Source organism: Perca flavescens, chromosome 24, assembly GCF_004354835.1.
Source record: "Perca flavescens isolate YP-PL-M2 chromosome 24, PFLA_1.0, whole genome shotgun sequence".
Lineage (NCBI taxonomy): Eukaryota > Metazoa > Chordata > Actinopteri > Perciformes > Percidae > Perca > Perca flavescens.
Window position 1 is genome coordinate 13,815,602 of NC_041354.1, and position 18,525 is coordinate 13,834,126.

The following is an 18,525-nucleotide window of genomic DNA, read 5'->3' on the forward strand; positions in this document are numbered from 1 at the left end:
TTATATTTTAGATTCTTCAAAGTAGCCACCCTTTGCTTTTTTATTAATAAAGGAAAAAATTCCACTAATTAACCCTGACAAAGCACACCTGTGAAGTGAAAACCATTTCAGGTGACTACCTCATGAAGCTCATTGAGAGAACACCAAGGGTTTGCAGAGTTTTCAGTTATTTCACACTTTTTTGTTAAGTACATCATTCCATATGTGTTCATTCATAGTTTTGATGCCTTCAGTGAGAATCTACAATGTAAATAGTTATGAAAATTAGGAAACACATTGAATGAGAAGGTGTGTCCAAACTTTTGGCCTGTACTGTACGTCGCAAGGTAGAGTATTTTACCCTAGGTTGTTTACTATTCCAAATAAACTGCCGGATTACAGTGTCAAGTTTCTTCCAGAAATGTATTGGTGGGGGTAAGGGGATCATTGTACTTAAGAAGTTCACACAAGGGACTATGTTCATTTTAACATCAGCAATCCTGGACCGTAGTGATCCCGGCAGCACAGACCAATTAGTCAGATCCCTTTGAACACTACTTAATATATTGTCCTGGACAACTCGCTGTAGCGATGTGTAATAGGTGATGCCCAAATATGTAATTTTGCTTTGGGTTGGTATTGCATACTACTTTAGAAACTACTAACAAGTTTCTAAAGGCTTGGTTGAGACTATGGCCGTGGGATTCACAAATAAAGTACGTACCATGTCCAATCCAATCCACTTTATTTATATAGCACAATTTAAACAAACAACAAGGTTACCAAAGTGCTTCACAGAGATAAACATATAAAACAAAAAGGAACAACAAAATAAATAAAATAACACTAACAATGACAGCGACAACGAAGACCACAGCAGCTCTCACGGTGAATCAAAAGCCAAGGAATAAAAATGTGTTTTTAAACGAGATTTAAAGGTGTGAAGGGTGGGCGCACCTTTAATGTGTGGTGGTAAGTCATTCCACAGTTTGGGAGCAACTGCTGAAAAAGAGCGGTCGCCTCTGGTCTTCAGTCTGGTCCTGGGCACGTTCAGCCGCAGCTGATCCCCAGACCTCAATGACCTTGACGGGGTATAAATGTGCAAGAGCTCAGAAATGTACTGAGGTGCCAACCCATTTAGTGACTTAAAAACAAACAATAAAATCTTGAAATGTATTCTAAAATATACAGGGAGCCAATGGAGTGAGGCCAAAATTGGAGTAATGTGTTTGTGTTTCCGTGTTCCTGTTAGCAGACGAGCAGCTGCATTTTGGACTAACTGTAGACGTGAAAGGGAAGTTTGGTTCACGCCAGTGCATTGCAGTAGTCCAAACAGGTCGAAATAAAAGCATGAATCATTTGTTCAAAAATTTTAAAAGGTAACACAGGTTTAATTTTAGCTAAAAGCCTCAGGTGATAAAAACTGGATTTAACCACCATGTTTATCTGCTTGTCAAGCTTAAAATCACTGTCAATTTTAATGCCTAAATTGGTAACAACTGGCTTTACATATTGCTGTAGGGAACCAAGGTTTACGGGAGTGGAGTCACAAACCCGGCTGGGTCCAAACACAATGACCTCAGTTTTTTTCTTTGTTTAAATTCAAAAAATTAAAAGACATCCAGGTTTTAATATCCTTGAGACATTCAAGTAAAGGAGTCAGGGAACCGTTTGGGCCTGTAATTCGAGCACTCCATCGGCTCTTTGGCCTTTTTGTGTATGACCAAAATAAGTGCAGTGTTGGTTTGTGAAAGGTTGAAAGGTGCCCCTCTCTATGGCCGAGGTTAAAGTTTGTAAAACTAAATTTCCTTTTCTAAGGATAAATAAAGTGGAACTTGAACTTGAAAAGTTAATCTTTTCGGTCCATAATCCCTTCTCACTTCACACGATCCATCTCCCATACAATGCTACTGACAAAAAAAGAAAAAGAATGTCCAACCAGAGTAATACAAAAGGAAATATGTCCAAGTAGGATCCGAGCCGGTGTCTCACATTAGCGCCAGTCAGTGCCATGAGAGAGCCGAGAAAAAAGAAAAAAGGCAACGCAGCCATCAGCAGAGGCTGCTCATCTTTATAAGTCCGTTGCAGACAAATCACTCCATATTTTCTATCTTTCAGGGGCATTCAAATGTCTTAACTCCAGCTATGGCTTCTATTTTAAGTTTGGCAGGATACAGGATTCGGAATCTCACCTCTCTCTCGTGAACTTTTTCTTACACTCGTTGAACCTGTCGTGCTTTATCTGTGTCACTCTGAAGAAGTCTGGAAATAGTATTATGTTGTTATTCTGCCGGGATATCTTGCCCTTGCTTCTTGCTGTCCGCAACACCAGGTCCCGGTCCGTTGATCTTAGAAATCTCGCCAGAATGGTCCTGGGTCTGCCCCCTGCCTGGGGCTGCTGGACGGCGGTTCTGTGTGCAGTCTCAATCTCAGTCTCTCTCTCAGTCTCCAGCAACTCCCGAATCAGGTCACCCAAAAACTTCACTGTAAGGATGCCCACAAAATGGAGATTATTGCGTCGGTATCGATTTTCTAAAACAGTATTTTCCCAAAGCATGTTGACCTTATCTCTTACTAGCGGCAGGATCATCCAGTCTTTCCCCTTTCGGCCCCCTCTAAACTCTCCACGCAACTCTCAACCTCATTAATTTTGGTGACCAGGCCAAAAACCGAAATTACCCTTTATGTAAAACTCGTTCTGCTCCAGCATGAGTTTATATACAGCTTCAAGAAGACAGGAACTTCAGAGAGTTGGGACAGCACGACAAAATAACACATCGTAGTTAAACTGTACTGCCTGCCTAAATTCTTTTATTTTCATTTTGGCGCCCATATTATCCAATCTGTCCGTTCATACCAGCTGCGATTGTTTCGGCATCTCCTCTATTTGTTCTGCAAGCGAAAGTGTCAAGCGAGGCAGGTAATCACATACAGGAAGGCCACAGTGCAGCGGAGTACTTAAAATAAACCAATTTAAAAATTAAACACCCAGGTTTAATGTGATTTTGGCTGTCTTGACTTCTCAGGTGTCTCCAGCGAAACACGCGATTAGGCACTCTGAGAGAGAGACCGATGAACGGACAGACAGTGACACACACACACACACAAACACACACACACACACACACACACACACACACACACACACACACACACACACATTGAGAGAGAGAGAGAGCCTAGAGGAGAAAGATTGCTTTGTGACCGGCGCGGAGAAATGCACGGCCGGTATGAATGGCCAGGTGCGCGATCATGCACGAATCTACGCTTCACGGCTATTCGCTGCGCTTCAGCGTGTGGTGTGTTTCCGCTGTAATTCATCAGGTCTCCCAAATCATATGTGAAATGATTTGTGCTGCTCCTGAGTTTTTCCTTAACAATAACTCCTGTATGCTTTTTTTCAGCTTACAATGACAAGATTGTGTCGTTTCTTCGTCAACCAAACATCTTTGAGATTTTGCAGGAGAGACAACCTGATTTCAACTGGAATCATTCACTCAGGTACACACACATGCACACACACACACACACACACACACCTACACACACACACACACACACACACACACACACACGTACCAAGGTACCTAACAAAGTTTCTGAGGTACCTTTAGTATTTATTAGTATTATTAAAGTGATAGTTCGGTGTAATGTCCCCCTAGGGTCCTTTGCACCATGACCTCGAGCCAAACACCCCCCCAGAAGCTTTTTTCACCTGGGTCTAACATTGGGAGTTAGCATAGAGTAGCGTTTTCAGCTGAATAGCTTAGCGCAGGGGCTAATGGACCCACGTTTGTATCTGGTAAATGACCCCACTAATAATGCCCGAAATGATACCAAACGTCTACAGTAGTACAAATAGGTTATGCACTCATAAAACGATGGATTGGAAAGTTTGTAAGTACACCAGAAGTTTATGAACACTTGCCTGCTGGCTTCTGCTCTCTGCTGTTGTTGCTGCTGCCGGCAGTAAGACAAGTGCTTAGGGCCATCTACAAATTACAACACCGAAAAGAGATGCAACAAAAATATTTTTTAATTTAACTTTTTTTTTTTAAAGTAAGTGCTGTAGTATAACTAGCAGTAGACAAGTAATAACTGAGATAAGTTTGGAGACATTACCTTATTTAATCATTAAATTAATAAATATTTTTGTTGTATCTCTTTTCGGTGTAGTAATTTGTAGATGTCCCTAAGCACTCCTCTAACTGCAAGTAGCAGCAGCAGCAGCAGCAGCAGCAGCAGAAGCAACAGAGAGCAGAAGAGCGCAGGCAAGTGTTCATAAACTTCTGGTGTACTTACAAACTTTCCAATCCATCGTTTTATGAGTACATAACCTATTTGTACTTGTGTAAAAGTTTGGTATCATTTCGGGCATTATTAGTGGGGTCATTTACGAGATACAAACGTGGGTCCATTAGCCTCTGCGCTAATAAGCTATTCAGCTAATAACGCTACTCTACGCTTACTCTCCCAATGTTAGACCCAGGTGAAAAAAGCTTCTGGGGGGGTGTTTGGCTCGACGTCATGGTGCAAAGGACCCTAGGGTGAAATTACTCTGAATCATCACTTTAAGTATTTAAATGTATAGCTTCGATATGAAACAAAGATAGTCACCAGGTCTGTCTCAGTGTAATGTTGCTATGACAACAGGGAGAAGGTGCAGCTCATACGCACAGATGGAGGATCAGGATTGGCCAGGCTGTCAGGTGATGCTGATCTTGTCATGCTACTAAGGTGAGACCTGATTCCTTTTGTCTTCCCTTTCTTCGGTGTCTTGATCCCTCTCTGATGTTTGCTTCCTTATTTAATTTCTGATTTCTTTTTGATTGGACTGCAGCAATGCAAGGCCAGCCCTATAAGTGTGAAAGTTGATGACTGAGTCAGTGTTATTGATGAAGTTACACCAATGTTCAGAAAAGTGAGGACATGAGTGTCTTTCGAAATGTTTAAGCGCTGGCATTCCTTACGTCCTCAGCCGTTCTGTTTATTGTCGTTCATTCTGAATCTATCGCCCACTAAGGATGGAATATCTATCTATCTATCTATCTATCTATCTATCTATAATTGCATCGTCTGTCTGTCTGTCCGTCTGTCTGTCTGGGTGTTAAGAGCATATCTCTCGAACCGTTAGTCCGATGGATTTCAGGTGTCTTGCTATGGGCACGAATAAGTGCAGTGCCAAGTTTGGCGTTGTTAGGATAAGAAATGCAAAAGATATTGTTAAATATATAGGTTAAAGAAGCACACGTTGGCTTTTGCTGCTCTAGCCGCTTGCCACTCCCCCTCTCAAACTGAGTGAGCAGGAGCAGAGAGAGAGCGAGCAGCTGAGCTTTGGCAGCAAAAATGTGTGCAAAGTAGCACTACTTTGGACTGTCTTTGACTTTGAATAAACAAACGATAATTCCCGAATTTAAGGACGTTTCAGAATCCCACACATGCAAAGCACAACCAGCTACAACGAGTGCAGACAGAGCGTGATAAAGCAAGCCATATCTGTGTGTGTCCCTGTTTGGGGGGGGAAGGTTACCTGCACATCAGCGCCTCTGACTCTTTTCCTGCTATTGTATTAAATTGCGGGCAGGGTGGGTAGCGCACTGCCATGAGTCCATGACGCAAATGTCTGATTACTCCACATTTTAATTGTGATATTTTGTGATTACATTCTGATTCTGCAATGTTCTCTGTCAGGTAATTATAGAAGCACAATGTCTTCCTCCATAGGTGCCAATTTATGTTTTCCTCCGTGGGTGCTCACGGGCGCATGCCCTTTAAAAAAAAAAAAAGTAGTCGAAAAAATTTTGCATTTCAGAACCTTAGGAAACGGACAGTGGCCGATACAAACACGCTATTAACTCGATAATAAAGCCGTAAAGTTTCAACTCAGGACAGCGGCACTTCTCACAAATACAGATAGGATTGGAGATGAGAAGTTTAACTGACCACCAACTACCACTGACATGATGGAGCACCACGACCGGCCACTCGCGGTACTCTGGCGCGCAGTAACCAATTCTGTGGTATCAACCGTGAGCAGCTTTGTGGAAAATTAAGAACTCTCTGCGCTGGTGTTGGATGTCATCGATGCACTTGCATCATTAGGTTTGCTTTTTTAATAACAAATCTGTCCATTTAATTCTCACGCTGATTACCTAAAGCACATGCACCCACTGGATGGAGGCGTTTTCATCCAAGAGACGCTGTGATTGGTGGATAGGATATGGAGCAGGGGACTGACAGCAACATAACTAATCACATTATGACAGACGCTCCACTTAGCAACAAAAAAAATTGTTTAATTTTAAATAAATGTAGCCTACTGGCAGTCTGGCACACATGGGTGCTCAGTGGGTGCTATTATTTTCCGTGGGTGCTCGAACTCCGGAGCACCCACGGTATCGGTGCCTATGTCTTCCTCTGATGTAGACGTAGTCTACACTAAGTCAATAGATAGTAGGCTATACAGTGGAGTTGCATATTAAGTGGTTTAGGGTCCTTCTGTAAGTCTTTTTGGGGTACACTTTGGTTTTGATAAATTCTACAAGCAGCAACACCACAGGCCAAGTAATCAGCCCATTTTCAACGGGCACAGCACTAGTTCTGCTGATGTTGGATTAATCATCTCTGAGGGCTGTCGGAAGTGTGAATCAGTAAAAGACGAAAACCCCCTTAGAGATATATATATATATATATATATATATATATATATATATATATATATATATATATATATATATATATTTATATATAATAAATAACTTGAAAAGGGAGGGAAAAGGACATTGTCATCTACAAAAAATGTATTATCACTGTAAATTTAATAATAATAGTTACGTTTTGACTTCGGTTTAAGCGTCTTTCGTTGAGGCCTCTGTCAATGTCTAACAATTAGCCAGTTAACGTGCTAATAATGCTTACAAATAACGTTAAATAAAATATTAGAATTTCACTTACCCAGAACTGCAGGATAGACTGCTTGGGAGTGTCCATTAGTTCAATTAAATGTACAGCAAGCCATAAAATACGTTGGATATTTGCTTGAAAATTGTCTGAAAGGCAAAAACACAGCCAGGAGGTCAAGAGCAGTGACTCGCATTAGCTTTCACTGAACTGTCTGTTAGGGAGCCTCACTGCAGGTGTTAACGAAAAATTCAGGAGCAGCACAGCTCATTTCACATACGTGAAGAAGATTCTGTAGATCTTGATGACTTACACAGAAGCATTTCATGAACACTCAATTGAGGAGACAATTAAGCAGGCAGTACAGTTTAACCACAAATGTGTTATTGTGCTAAAGCCTAGTTCAGCCTATCTCTCTTTCTGGGAAGTATGCAAAAGTGTGGCTGGCCCACCGACCTCCAAAAGGAGACAGTCCTGAAACAAAACATTCATTAATCATGCAGTTGTCTATGTAGACTCCTTGAGTCTGTAGAGACACAAACATAATTAAAGCTGCGAGCAGCGATGGACGGGCCCTCGCGCCTCTGTGCGCATTGGGGTTACAGGCGGACGCCGCTCCTTGCGACCTTGCATTTGTGCAGCACTCAGACACCGCAAATCGTCAACAGTGAAAAGGGAACTCCCTGCCGAGTTCAACGATACCTCACACAAGACTCTACGTCATACGGTTCATAGCTGTGGAAGGGGGCGTGGCCAAAGTATAGGGGGCGGGCCAAACCTTTACCCAGGGTGCACAATGCACAAGTTACAGAGGACCAACTTTTGTTGTATCTTGGCAAAAGTAATTCCGATTTACATGAAACTTAGAATGTGTTGTCTACATGTGATGTTGTGTTTGCCAGTACGCCCCGATGAAAGAAGCGAGGGCCCGTCATCGCTGCTTGCTTCCATTTAAGGTAGAGTCTTGTGTGAGGTATCATTCATCTCAGCAGAGGCTTCATTTTTAATTGGTGATGGTTGGACCCGCCCCCTATGATTTAGCCACGCCCCCTTTCACAGCTAATGAACCGTATGACGTAGTCTTGTGTGAGCTATCGTTGAACTCGGCGGGGAGTTCCCTTTTCATTGGTGACGGTTTGTGGCGTCTGAGTGCCGCGCAAATGCATGGTCGCAAGGAGTGGCGTCCGCCGTTAACCCCGACGCGCGCAGAAGCGCAAGGGCCCCTCCATCGCTGCTCGCAGCTTTAATAATTCCTTCAGTTTCAATAGGGCCTTCGCCGCTGTCGGTGCTCGGGCCCTAATTATACATGAACAGGTTTGGTTATTAGAGACTGGCCAAATATTCTCATCCCCTGACCTGTGACCTATGGATGACCTGATGTTGTCTAAGCTCTTCCTTTGTCTCATCATACCACAACATGGTGTTTCTGGAAATTCCACCACAACAGGCACTTGTCAATCAAAGTGACCACTCTGATGTTATAACATAAATTCAACCCCTAGAGTTGTCATGACGGGTAAAACGTTTTTTTTTAACCAGGCTGTAAACATGTTTAATTCTGTTGTAATGTAATGTTAACAAGGGGTCTACGGAAATAAACTCACTTCTGCAGCCAGCCTCAGGTGACCACTCGATGAACTGCAGTTTTTGGCATTTCCGCATGTGCATCACTGCTCAGTACGGGAGGTTGCCCTTTGGGTTAGACGGAGCCCCAAGGAGATGCTACTTACAAATCTTGCTTGACTTCCCAAAAACCTTTTTCTCTTGTTTCTGTGTCTTTTAGCAAACATGCACCATGCACCATGTAAACATGAACACCTCCTTTTTCTCTTGTTTCTCTGTAGATTAACACTGCAACATGTAAACACAGGCACCACCTTTTTCAGTTGTTTCTCTGTAGATTTAAAAATTTTTAAATAAAAGACCTCGGTTGTTAACTTAGGTACATGTTCTTAGACAAAAATTAAGACATAATAAAATAACCCTAATATTCAAGACAATACATTAAAATAATACCAAAATAGACAACAAACTGTAAACCAATGGTCCTATTATGTATTAGTGGTCAAACAATACGCACATATAGTAGTATAAGCCTCTCCACAGCACATGACTTCTTAGGAGCCCTCCAGAAAGCCTAACTTTTCCCATTGTCTAATGTAGACATTCAATCTTGCAAACCGTTTATATGACATATAAGACATAATCCAAGTCTAAACAATCTACAGGCAGTCCAACAGAAGCAATGCATAATCTTGAACTGAATAAATTGCAATTCAAATCCCTTTCCCATGTCTTTTTAAGGGGTAAGCAAGCTTTTTATAAAATGGAGGTCTATTAATATCACAAGAGATTTTGTTCAATAAGTTAAATGTCTGTTAAGTGTACTGTAAGACCCACTGTGAATGTGCTGGGTAATGTCATTTTTCACGCCGGGCGCTACATTAAAATCAATGGAACACACCTTACAAAAAGTGTGGAGGTTGTCGATATGACTAGGTAAGATGCAAGTAAACTGTTGTGCCCAACACTGTTGAAATTTACAGCTATATTTCGATTTCTTTGCGTGAACACCGCCTTCACCTGCCATTTTTATCAGCTGGCTTTTGGGTCTGAACTTTGAAGCTGGGTTATAGGTTGCCAGGTTGAGTTGGCAAACAGGTTGAAAATTGTATATGGTGTGTGGATTGTGTGAATAGGATTTGTTTCATACAAGATTTGGCAACTGGCCAACATATTGGTCCAATTATTTATAAAGGAGTTTGGGCCATGCGAATTACGGGAGTTTCCCAGGAGAAATAACAAACCGGGAGGGGTCCGGGATATAGGGCTAAAAAACAGGAGAAACCCGTGAAAAACGGGAGTGTTGGCAGGTATGCTGGTCAGCCGACGAGGGAGCGATCCTGGCCGCTACTAGCTGGCTGTCACGTCAGACTGGAGCTTCTCAAGTCTGACAACATCAGAGCAAATGTTCAATTGGCCATCAATTTTCGTAAAACTGCCCATATTCAAACTCGACCAATTCCATTTCTCACATAAAAAAGTCTCAAAACTTAATTTAGTGATGAAATAGTAGACAAAATAGTTGTTTGCTGCAGCTACTATGGCAAACTACCAATCTAGATTCTAGAATCGATTGCGTAAAACACAGAATTTGAGGAAGTTGAAAATATGTTAGTTGAAATACATTGTAGTTTGCATCTGAATTTTGGATTCTGAATTTATAAATTGAGCATGGTGCATGCTAGCTGCAATGCTAAATTGCTCTGTCTCTCCTCCTCTCTCTCCTCTGCAGTCTGTTTGAAGATGAAGTAATGTCCTATGTGCCGCCTCACGCCTTACTTCACCCCAGCTACTGCCAGTCACCTCGGGGATCCCCTGTCTCCTCCCCACAGAATTCGCCTGGTAAGAGACTTAATGCCCTATCTTGCAAGTGTCTTTGCTAGTTTAAAACCGATGCAGTTGTCAATTTCCTCCACGTCTTTTTAAATAGCAAATGCACCTGCGCCCATCTGTGCGCTCATGGCCGTGCTCGTCTTACAGGGAGGTGGGTTCAGGTGCATTCTTGGCATATTGCTATCTTGAGGCAGCGGAAAGTTATCGCACCATTGACCAACAAAAACCTGGTCTAAAGTCAATAACACAGCATTTCATTGTTATTTTAACCCTGCTTCACCTCGTGGAGTTTTGGTGGCATAGTGCTGCTCGTGCGCTTTCACTTTGCGCACGAGCAGATTGGTTTCCTCTCCTGAAAATCTCTCCTTCCTGCTTAGCAAATCCGCCATTATAATAGCAATGCGCCAAGGTACAAACGTGCCTGGCTTTTAAAGGGAATGGAAGATGACACTCTGATTGGTTTATTGCATGTTATGCCCAAAACACACCTATGATTAATTAAGACACTAAGTACAACCCTTTTGAACCATGTGCCTTTTTTCCGCTGTTAAACTAGCAAAAGTGGATTCGTACACGCCCTAAACGCATCTGCACGAGGCGCTTCACGCTGTGTGCTTAGATCGTTAAAATAGAGCCCTAGTCACACACAGACATAATTATTTTGGCATCACAAAATAACCACTGGAATGCACCGACCTGTCCCGATTACTGACATATCCCAGTGCAGTAAAGGAGTAAAATGTTTCTCTTTCTCTCCGCCATTAGGTACTCAGAGAGCTAATGCGAGAGCCCCAGCACCTTACAAGAGAGATTTTGAAGCCAAACTGCGCAACTTCTACAGGAAACTGGAAACTAAAGGCTACGGCCAAGGACCAGGGAAGCTAAAGTAGGTGTAATGTGTTCGTTTGAAGACAGACCTTTCTTCTTGTTTTTTTGTGCTTACACAATTGTATGTGTCTGTCTGTCCACTTGTTTGTGATTGTGTCTCAGGTTGATCATCCGTCGTGACCATCTGCTGGAAGATGCCTTCAACCAGATCATGTGCTATTCCCGTAAAGACCTGCAGCGCAGCAAGCTCTACGTCAGCTTCATTGGGGAGGAGGGGTGAGTATGTGGTAGGGGGAGAAGAAGAAGAAGCATGAAAACCACAACACGTTTGCATATATGTGCACCATAGCCCATTTCCTGGACTATCTGGCTTATATATGATTTTTTTATGATTAACAGTTTTTATTTAAATTCATAAAAAGATGCAGAACATACAACTTACACCATTAACATATCCCCTCCCCCTTCAACCATCGTCATCACCACTACAAAAATTAAGACAAGATGAAATAATAATAAAATCAAATACAATAAAATCATGACAAAATAGACAACTGTAAACCAAATAAACATAAATATATATATATATATATATATATATATATATATATATATATATATATATATATACACAGGGCATGAAATTAACACCTGCCCAACTGCCAAATGCGGGTGAATTTTGCAATTGGCGGGTAACACTGTCAATCTATCTGCCACTTTGGCAGGTAGCCAATGAGAATTGAGTGATTCAGATGCGTAACTATCGGTAAGCAGGGTACGCGGTTGCTTACGGGCCTGGTCCAATCGGGGGCCCACATCACTGGAAGACATTGATTGACTATCGCATTTTCATTACTAACACAATCCCAGGAGTCCCACGTGCAGCCACTGACCAAGCGGGAGTGAGAACGGGTAAAATTAATTTCCTTGTTTCTGTTATGAAGACGAGACGTGTGTGTGACTCCAACATCTCACATTACCAACAAAACGTACAGCGAAAGACCATGCAAAACATTTCAGACTGCCCTGCCAACATGTATACATTGTAACATCAATGTACGCTGTAACGATTTTTCACTCTTAAGTCTCTGAAAGTTGCTGCTGTTTCAATCTTGTCAGCTGTCTGCAGCGGGCGGGGCTGTTGCTCCGTTTCCCCCGCGATTGACGTGCACACACACAAACACACACAATCACACACGGTGGATGCAGGAAAAAACGCAGATGAGACCTACAGGATGACCTAAATTGAGGACATCTACTTTATTGTAAGTGCAATGATAAGTTAAAGTCCAGTAAGTACTTTAAAAAAACGTATGAATGTGAGTCCCAGCCCAGGATAGGAAATTAACTAACAATGTAAAGATCAACAAGCCACTGACAGATATGTTCATATTTGATTAATTCAATAAATTATTATTTTGTGTCTTAAATCCACCAGCCGTTTTCATATTATAACAACATCATCATCCTGAGGCTTTATGGTAAGGTTCCTAGAAAATCTCAGCCCAGAGTAATGAATTAATAGTACTAATTATTATTCTCCCCAAAACAAGTTTCCTTTTTATAAATTTTTTATACAAAAAAAGTTGCAACTTTTTTGCAACAACTCATGTGTTATGGTCCACATTCACCAGTGTTTTTGTTGTTGTTGTGGTGCGCGTAGGCTACTCCTGATTGTGTCAGTCATCTCATCTCTTATATGCAGTGGCGTAACGAGCCAACACCGGACCCCTATGCAGTATTATCAAGGCTGGCCCCCCTACTACAGCACGTGATGACGGCGCAATGTCCATGAGTAGGCTACCATGAATAGGACAGGATAGGATCATAGAGACACAGCAAGTCCTGTTTTTCACCTTTATGAGGTATATATATATATATATTAGGGCTGTCAAATGATAAAGAAAATTTTATCGCGATTAATCGCTGAATTTCTATAGTTAATCGCGATTAATCACATGTTTTATCACATGATTAAAATTCTGTTATTTTGCATTTCAGAACAGTTTTTAAGTACATATTAACAATGGAACGCAATTATTACCAGTGTATCTTGATTGGGAATCAAATGAATGCAAAGAAAGTTACTTTATGAACTTGACTTTAAGATTTGTATTTGTTAATTTTTTATTTACTGTAAACAAAAGAAGAAAAAAGAAAAAAAAGAAGTCAGCAACTTGTTTATTGTTAAGGCCATGGTCAAAATTAAAGATTTAATAATAAAGTAATAACTATAACAATAACTTATTTCACCAGTAAATTGCTGTTGAATGACAAAAACAACCACCAGATGGGAAAAGGATATTTTACAATTACTGTGAATGCACCACGAGGCTACCTGTTTTAAGTGAACGCACCGTCTGTGTTGTTTAATTCCGACAACTGCAGCTGATGCGCTGCAGAGCAGACTGTTACGTCGGTGTTGGAATCCTCTACAGTGAAATACAGTCACACTTTACACTGTTTAACGTTAGCGGTCAACATTTTAACTGTGTTTAATCCAGCTGCTAGCTAAAGGTAGGCTAACTTTACATGCTGTCAGGTGTATGGTAAAGTCAGGCACCGAAATGAGGCACCGAAATTTTCGTTCTTATTCGGTTTCGTTACTACCGTTTAGGTCGGCACGTTTCGGTACCCAACCCTACTTACCAGAGTCAATATAGTGTGCAGTAACTCCTGGTAAGGTGCGGCAAAGGGTCAAAATAGTGCCTGTTAGGCACGACATGAAGCCGAGTGAAGTGAAAATAGATGCCGACTTGGACTAATTTACCTTATAATCTGAACATTTTAAAAGAGTCAATGATCCCGAGTAGACAGGGTATTGATCTGCTAGGTTAGGACACAAAAAGTAATATATCATCCGTTTTAATCATAAGTTTATGCACCAGCCCATCTGCCATGACACCTCGGAAGTTAGTCTGCCTATGGCTCTATGGCTGCCACCTTTTTTTTGTATTTCTTTTTTTTTTTTAGATAATTTTTTTTGGGCTTTTCCGCCTTTAATGGACAGGACAGTGAGAAAGGGGAGAGAGAGGGGGAAGACATGCAGGAAATCGTCACAGGTCGGACTTGAACCCTGGACCTCTGCGTCGAGGTATAAACCTCTAAATATATGTGTGCCTGCTCTACCCACTGAACCAACCCTGCCACAGGTTGCCACCTTTCAACATCAGAGGAATAAGGAAAAACAAAATCGAACTTAATCAAATTTTAACTGAGAAACAGGTCACAGTAGCATCCTAAGGAAAGAAACACCTTTTAAAATGATGGTTTTAATATTTTAAGAAAAGAACGACCAACAGGTCATTGAGGTGGTGCAAAAGGGCATAGAATACACGGAAACCCTTTTTAACCTTGCACAAGAAGCACTGGCCGATAATGAGTACATGGCCACCACAGTGGTTTTAAATGTATCCACCACTCTGCTCATTACATCATTCTACTGCCCCCCTGAAATACAACCCTCTGAAAAACTCATCAAGACCATCACCAACAACAGAAATGTGCTCATACTGGGTGATTTCAAGGATTTTAACTGCAAATCTACAAACAAATCAGGAACAGCACTCAAGGAAATACTGGACACCACCTTACCATCCCCAATAATGACGGACCTATTCACATCCACTCTGCCTACCCTACCATGGACATACTGGACCTGGCATTCTCCTTACCAGACCTCTCAGCCACACTCCAAAACTTCACTGTGAGCCACCTGGACTTTCTTCCAAATAGGCCCATCATCTGGCCATTCGCCCATAGCCGTGCACGACAGACAGCAACAGAAAAACAAAAAATGTACAATGCCATTACATCTGCATTGAAAATAAAATACAAATAATGAAATATCACTGGCTACAGAAACCCCAAATTACACAAACATGTAATTATAAAACAGTACAGAGATTTTCAGAGATAAAGTAGGCTACTTGCTGTACCTGAACATGGGGATTCAATATATTGTAGGCCTATACCAAAACTACACTGAGAGTGTTAGTTGCTATATACTATAACTTATAACTATTCAGATATAATGAAAGCTAATTTAATGTTGTGGAAGTAAAAGTTTCCTGAGAAGGGCACTATTCTGAGGATGTCCTTCTCTGTGGCCATTAACATAAACGTTTCCAGGTGTTCCTGAGAATTTCTGCTCCTTAAGCGATTCTTAATTCTAAATGACAAATCAATTTTGTCTGTGAAGCTTTCACAAACAACCGCCAGGTCTTTGCCAGTTCCACAATAGTAAACGCAAATATGAAAGACAAGGAGAAACTGCACTCTGATGGAAGACAGACAGAAAGTGCCAGCTAGGATTTTTTGGTTAAACTTTTGGTTAAATTTGGTGAATTATTTAGCCCCCTTCCCTGTTTGTTAGCACGTTTAGAGTGGTACCAATGCATGCCTGATGTTTTCCCGTTTAATTCAATACCATATTCTTCATCCTAGCAGCAAAAGTACAACTACAACCTCTCATATACAACAAAGTGAAATCGCGGTCCATCCGCGATTAATTTCTAACACATTTAATGTTTCAAATTAACCTAACAGAAATTATTAAACACGTTAAGTTTGACAGCACTAAATGGCACGATCATTTTCATAATCATGATGCACACCCATGTTGATAGCTGGCTATGCAATTCGCTAAAATAGAAATAAAGGCAGCCTATTATAATGTGTCCTGCTCCTGGCACTTACCAGTACCTCTACCTTTTTTCTTTTTCTTTTTTTTACACGTAGCATATAAGTGATCGTATTAGTGCCCCCTGCTGTTGGCTGTTAATATCACTTTATTAGACTTTTTTTGTGCCAACGGCCGTTCTGGACTTTTCCAGAACGCACAGATTGTCAGTCTGTCCCTGGTAACATGTAATTACCAAAGTAATACATCACAGTAATAAGATGTTGCTACTGTTGCTTTTGTTTGTTTTCTATTAAGTCTTTTGGTTCTATTAAGTGTTTCTTTTCTTTTTTCTCACAAATGCGCTTCGTATGTTAACAATACGAATGTGTGCTTGTGACAGCATTGCAAACTGAGACAACTCATCTGCAAGCTATTGCAGGCAAACAATAGCCTCGAACAATGGCATCAAGCCTACACTTAGCTGGTCTGCTGCTGGCTCTGATGATCATTAGTGATCTTTTAGTTCCATGCCCCGCAACACAGTGGGAATATGGACTACGCATTCAAGCTGCTAAACTCTAATAGTAAATATTAGTCCAGCAGAGCAGGGGTGCAGTAAATACACCAGCACTTTTTGCACTTCGCACTTTAATTATTACAGTTCATTCTTAGGATGTTGTGTTGTTTGTGCTGTCATGTGTGTCCTTCTTTTGTGTCTTTTGTGTCTTAGGACGCTCTGCTGATATCACTTTCATGTTGATTTTATCTTATTGTATTTCTATTTTATTTTTTTTATTTGAGAATGTTTTTATGTTACATGTTGTTTGTGTTGTGGATTGTGGCGCTGTGTCCAAGACAAATTTCCCCTCGGGGACAATAAAGTGTATTCTATTCTATCTAAGATACTGGGGTAATAAGGTGATAAGAATGTAACAGATGTAATTGTGATGCAATTACCAATGTAATAACTAGGAAAGGGTTCGATGATAACCATATGTATATCTCGGTAATGGTAATATAGTTATATTAATATTGTAATAACATGATAATAATGGGGTAATATATGTTGATGTTTTCACAGTATTATAGGCTACTTGCGTGATACCTTCCAAAATAAATAAAACTTCTTGGAATTTATAAATGGTAATTACCATATTATAATACTGAAATTCATCCACCCTTCATCTTTCAAATATTTCCATTTTCTTTCAAGGTAATATTTCACAAATGATATGTTTAATCTTGTGACTTCTTACCTGGAAACACGTCTGGTAGTTTAACAACCATTTATCAGTGCTGCAAAATGCAAAACTACCTGTTTCTATTTCATTTTGTTCTGTCCCCATCAGGAAATTAGTTCACTTAAATGTTTTTCTTCTCCCATTGCTGGCAGTAGTTTGTTCCACGTGTGTGTGTTCCTTTAAGAACTGTAGGAACTTTGCACCATGGGATTTAGTCAGGAAGTTGAATTTAGCCCCCTTCCCTGAACAATGAGGCAGGACAGCCTCATTGTTTGTGTTATCATCTCTCCCTTACTATCCGCTTCAATCTTTGATGTTCCATGCCTTTGGTAGCATTCTCGGTATGTGATATCTTTAATTATTGTTAGAAAGTTTTAAGTGCAATATGTATATTTTTGATGATGATTGATAGCTCATATTAGACTGACAGGTATGCTTCAGTAAACTAGTGTGTCACTGTTACTTTGGGTTGTGCTACATCTAAGTATATTTTAGTTTATTTAGATAAACAATATAGGTTATACTACGTACACGGTATAACAATACATTACGTATTTCCTTTTTCAGCTTACATGTTAGCTACAGTATATACTATCACATTTCCAGGTAATCTCTGTACCTCTGTTACCATGTAATAAAATAGAAACAGGTAGTTTTACATTTTGGAGCACTGATTCATGGTTGTTAGACAAAAACTACCAGAAGCATTTCCAGGTAATCTCTACACCTCTTTTATTCTAATATTACTATGAAATGAAATAGAAACAGGTAGTTTTGCATTTTGCAGCACTGATTCATGGTTATTACACAGAAACTACTAGATGTGTTTCCGGGTAAGAAGTCACAAGATTAAACATATCATTTGTAAAGTATTACTTTGAAACAAACGGGAAATATTTAAGTGTGGATAAATTTCAGCATTATAATAGAGTAATTACCATTACCCAGATATACATATAGTTATTATCGAACCCTTTCCTAGTTATTACATTGGTAATTGCATGTTATTACAAGTGTTCATTTTAACAACAGCAATCCTGGACCGTAGTGATGCCGGCAGCGCTGACCAATTGGCCAGATCCCTTTGAACATTACTTAATATTGTTTCATAGTTGTCCTGGAAAACTCGCTGTAGCGTGTGTATAATGATGCGCTAATATGTAATTTTGCTTTGGGTTGGTATTGTAACACTAATGGCTGATGTCACATGCCTGTTGTTCAATAAAAGAAGATTACATTTATTCCAGTTCATTTTATAGCCAGAGATTGGATTTTTGGAATAGAGTCCTCAAGATCAGAGATGTACAACAAAATATCATCTGCAAATAATGATATTGAGCTGCTATTGGATTTGATCTGGACATTACAGATTTAATTTTTGCTTTATGGCTTGGGCTAACGGTTTAAGAGAGATTGCAAACAGCATGGGGAAAAGCGGGCATCCCTGTCGCGAGCCCTGCTTGATGGGAAATGGTTGAGAGTGCAAGCCATTGGTTGAGACTATGGCCGTGGGATTTGCATACAAAGTACATACCATGTCAATGAATTTGGTCCCCA

The 18,525-nt window shown here is 40.5% G+C and overlaps 1 protein-coding gene across 5 annotated transcripts in view; it reads left to right on the forward strand.

Annotated features, from left to right (window-relative positions):
- hecw2b (HECT, C2 and WW domain containing E3 ubiquitin protein ligase 2b) overlaps positions 1–18,525 on the forward strand; it is a 152,520-nt gene that overhangs the window by 122,445 nt on the left and 11,550 nt on the right. For all 5 annotated transcript variants that reach the window (XM_028572177.1, XM_028572179.1, XM_028572175.1 and 2 more), the window contains 5 exons: positions 3,384–3,480; positions 4,633–4,716; positions 10,175–10,284; positions 11,041–11,161; positions 11,266–11,379. In XM_028572177.1, coding sequence (XP_028427978.1) covers positions 3,384–3,480; positions 4,633–4,716; positions 10,175–10,284; positions 11,041–11,161; positions 11,266–11,379 — 526 coding nt within the window. The remainder of the gene's footprint in view (positions 1–3,383; positions 3,481–4,632; positions 4,717–10,174; positions 10,285–11,040; positions 11,162–11,265; positions 11,380–18,525) is intronic.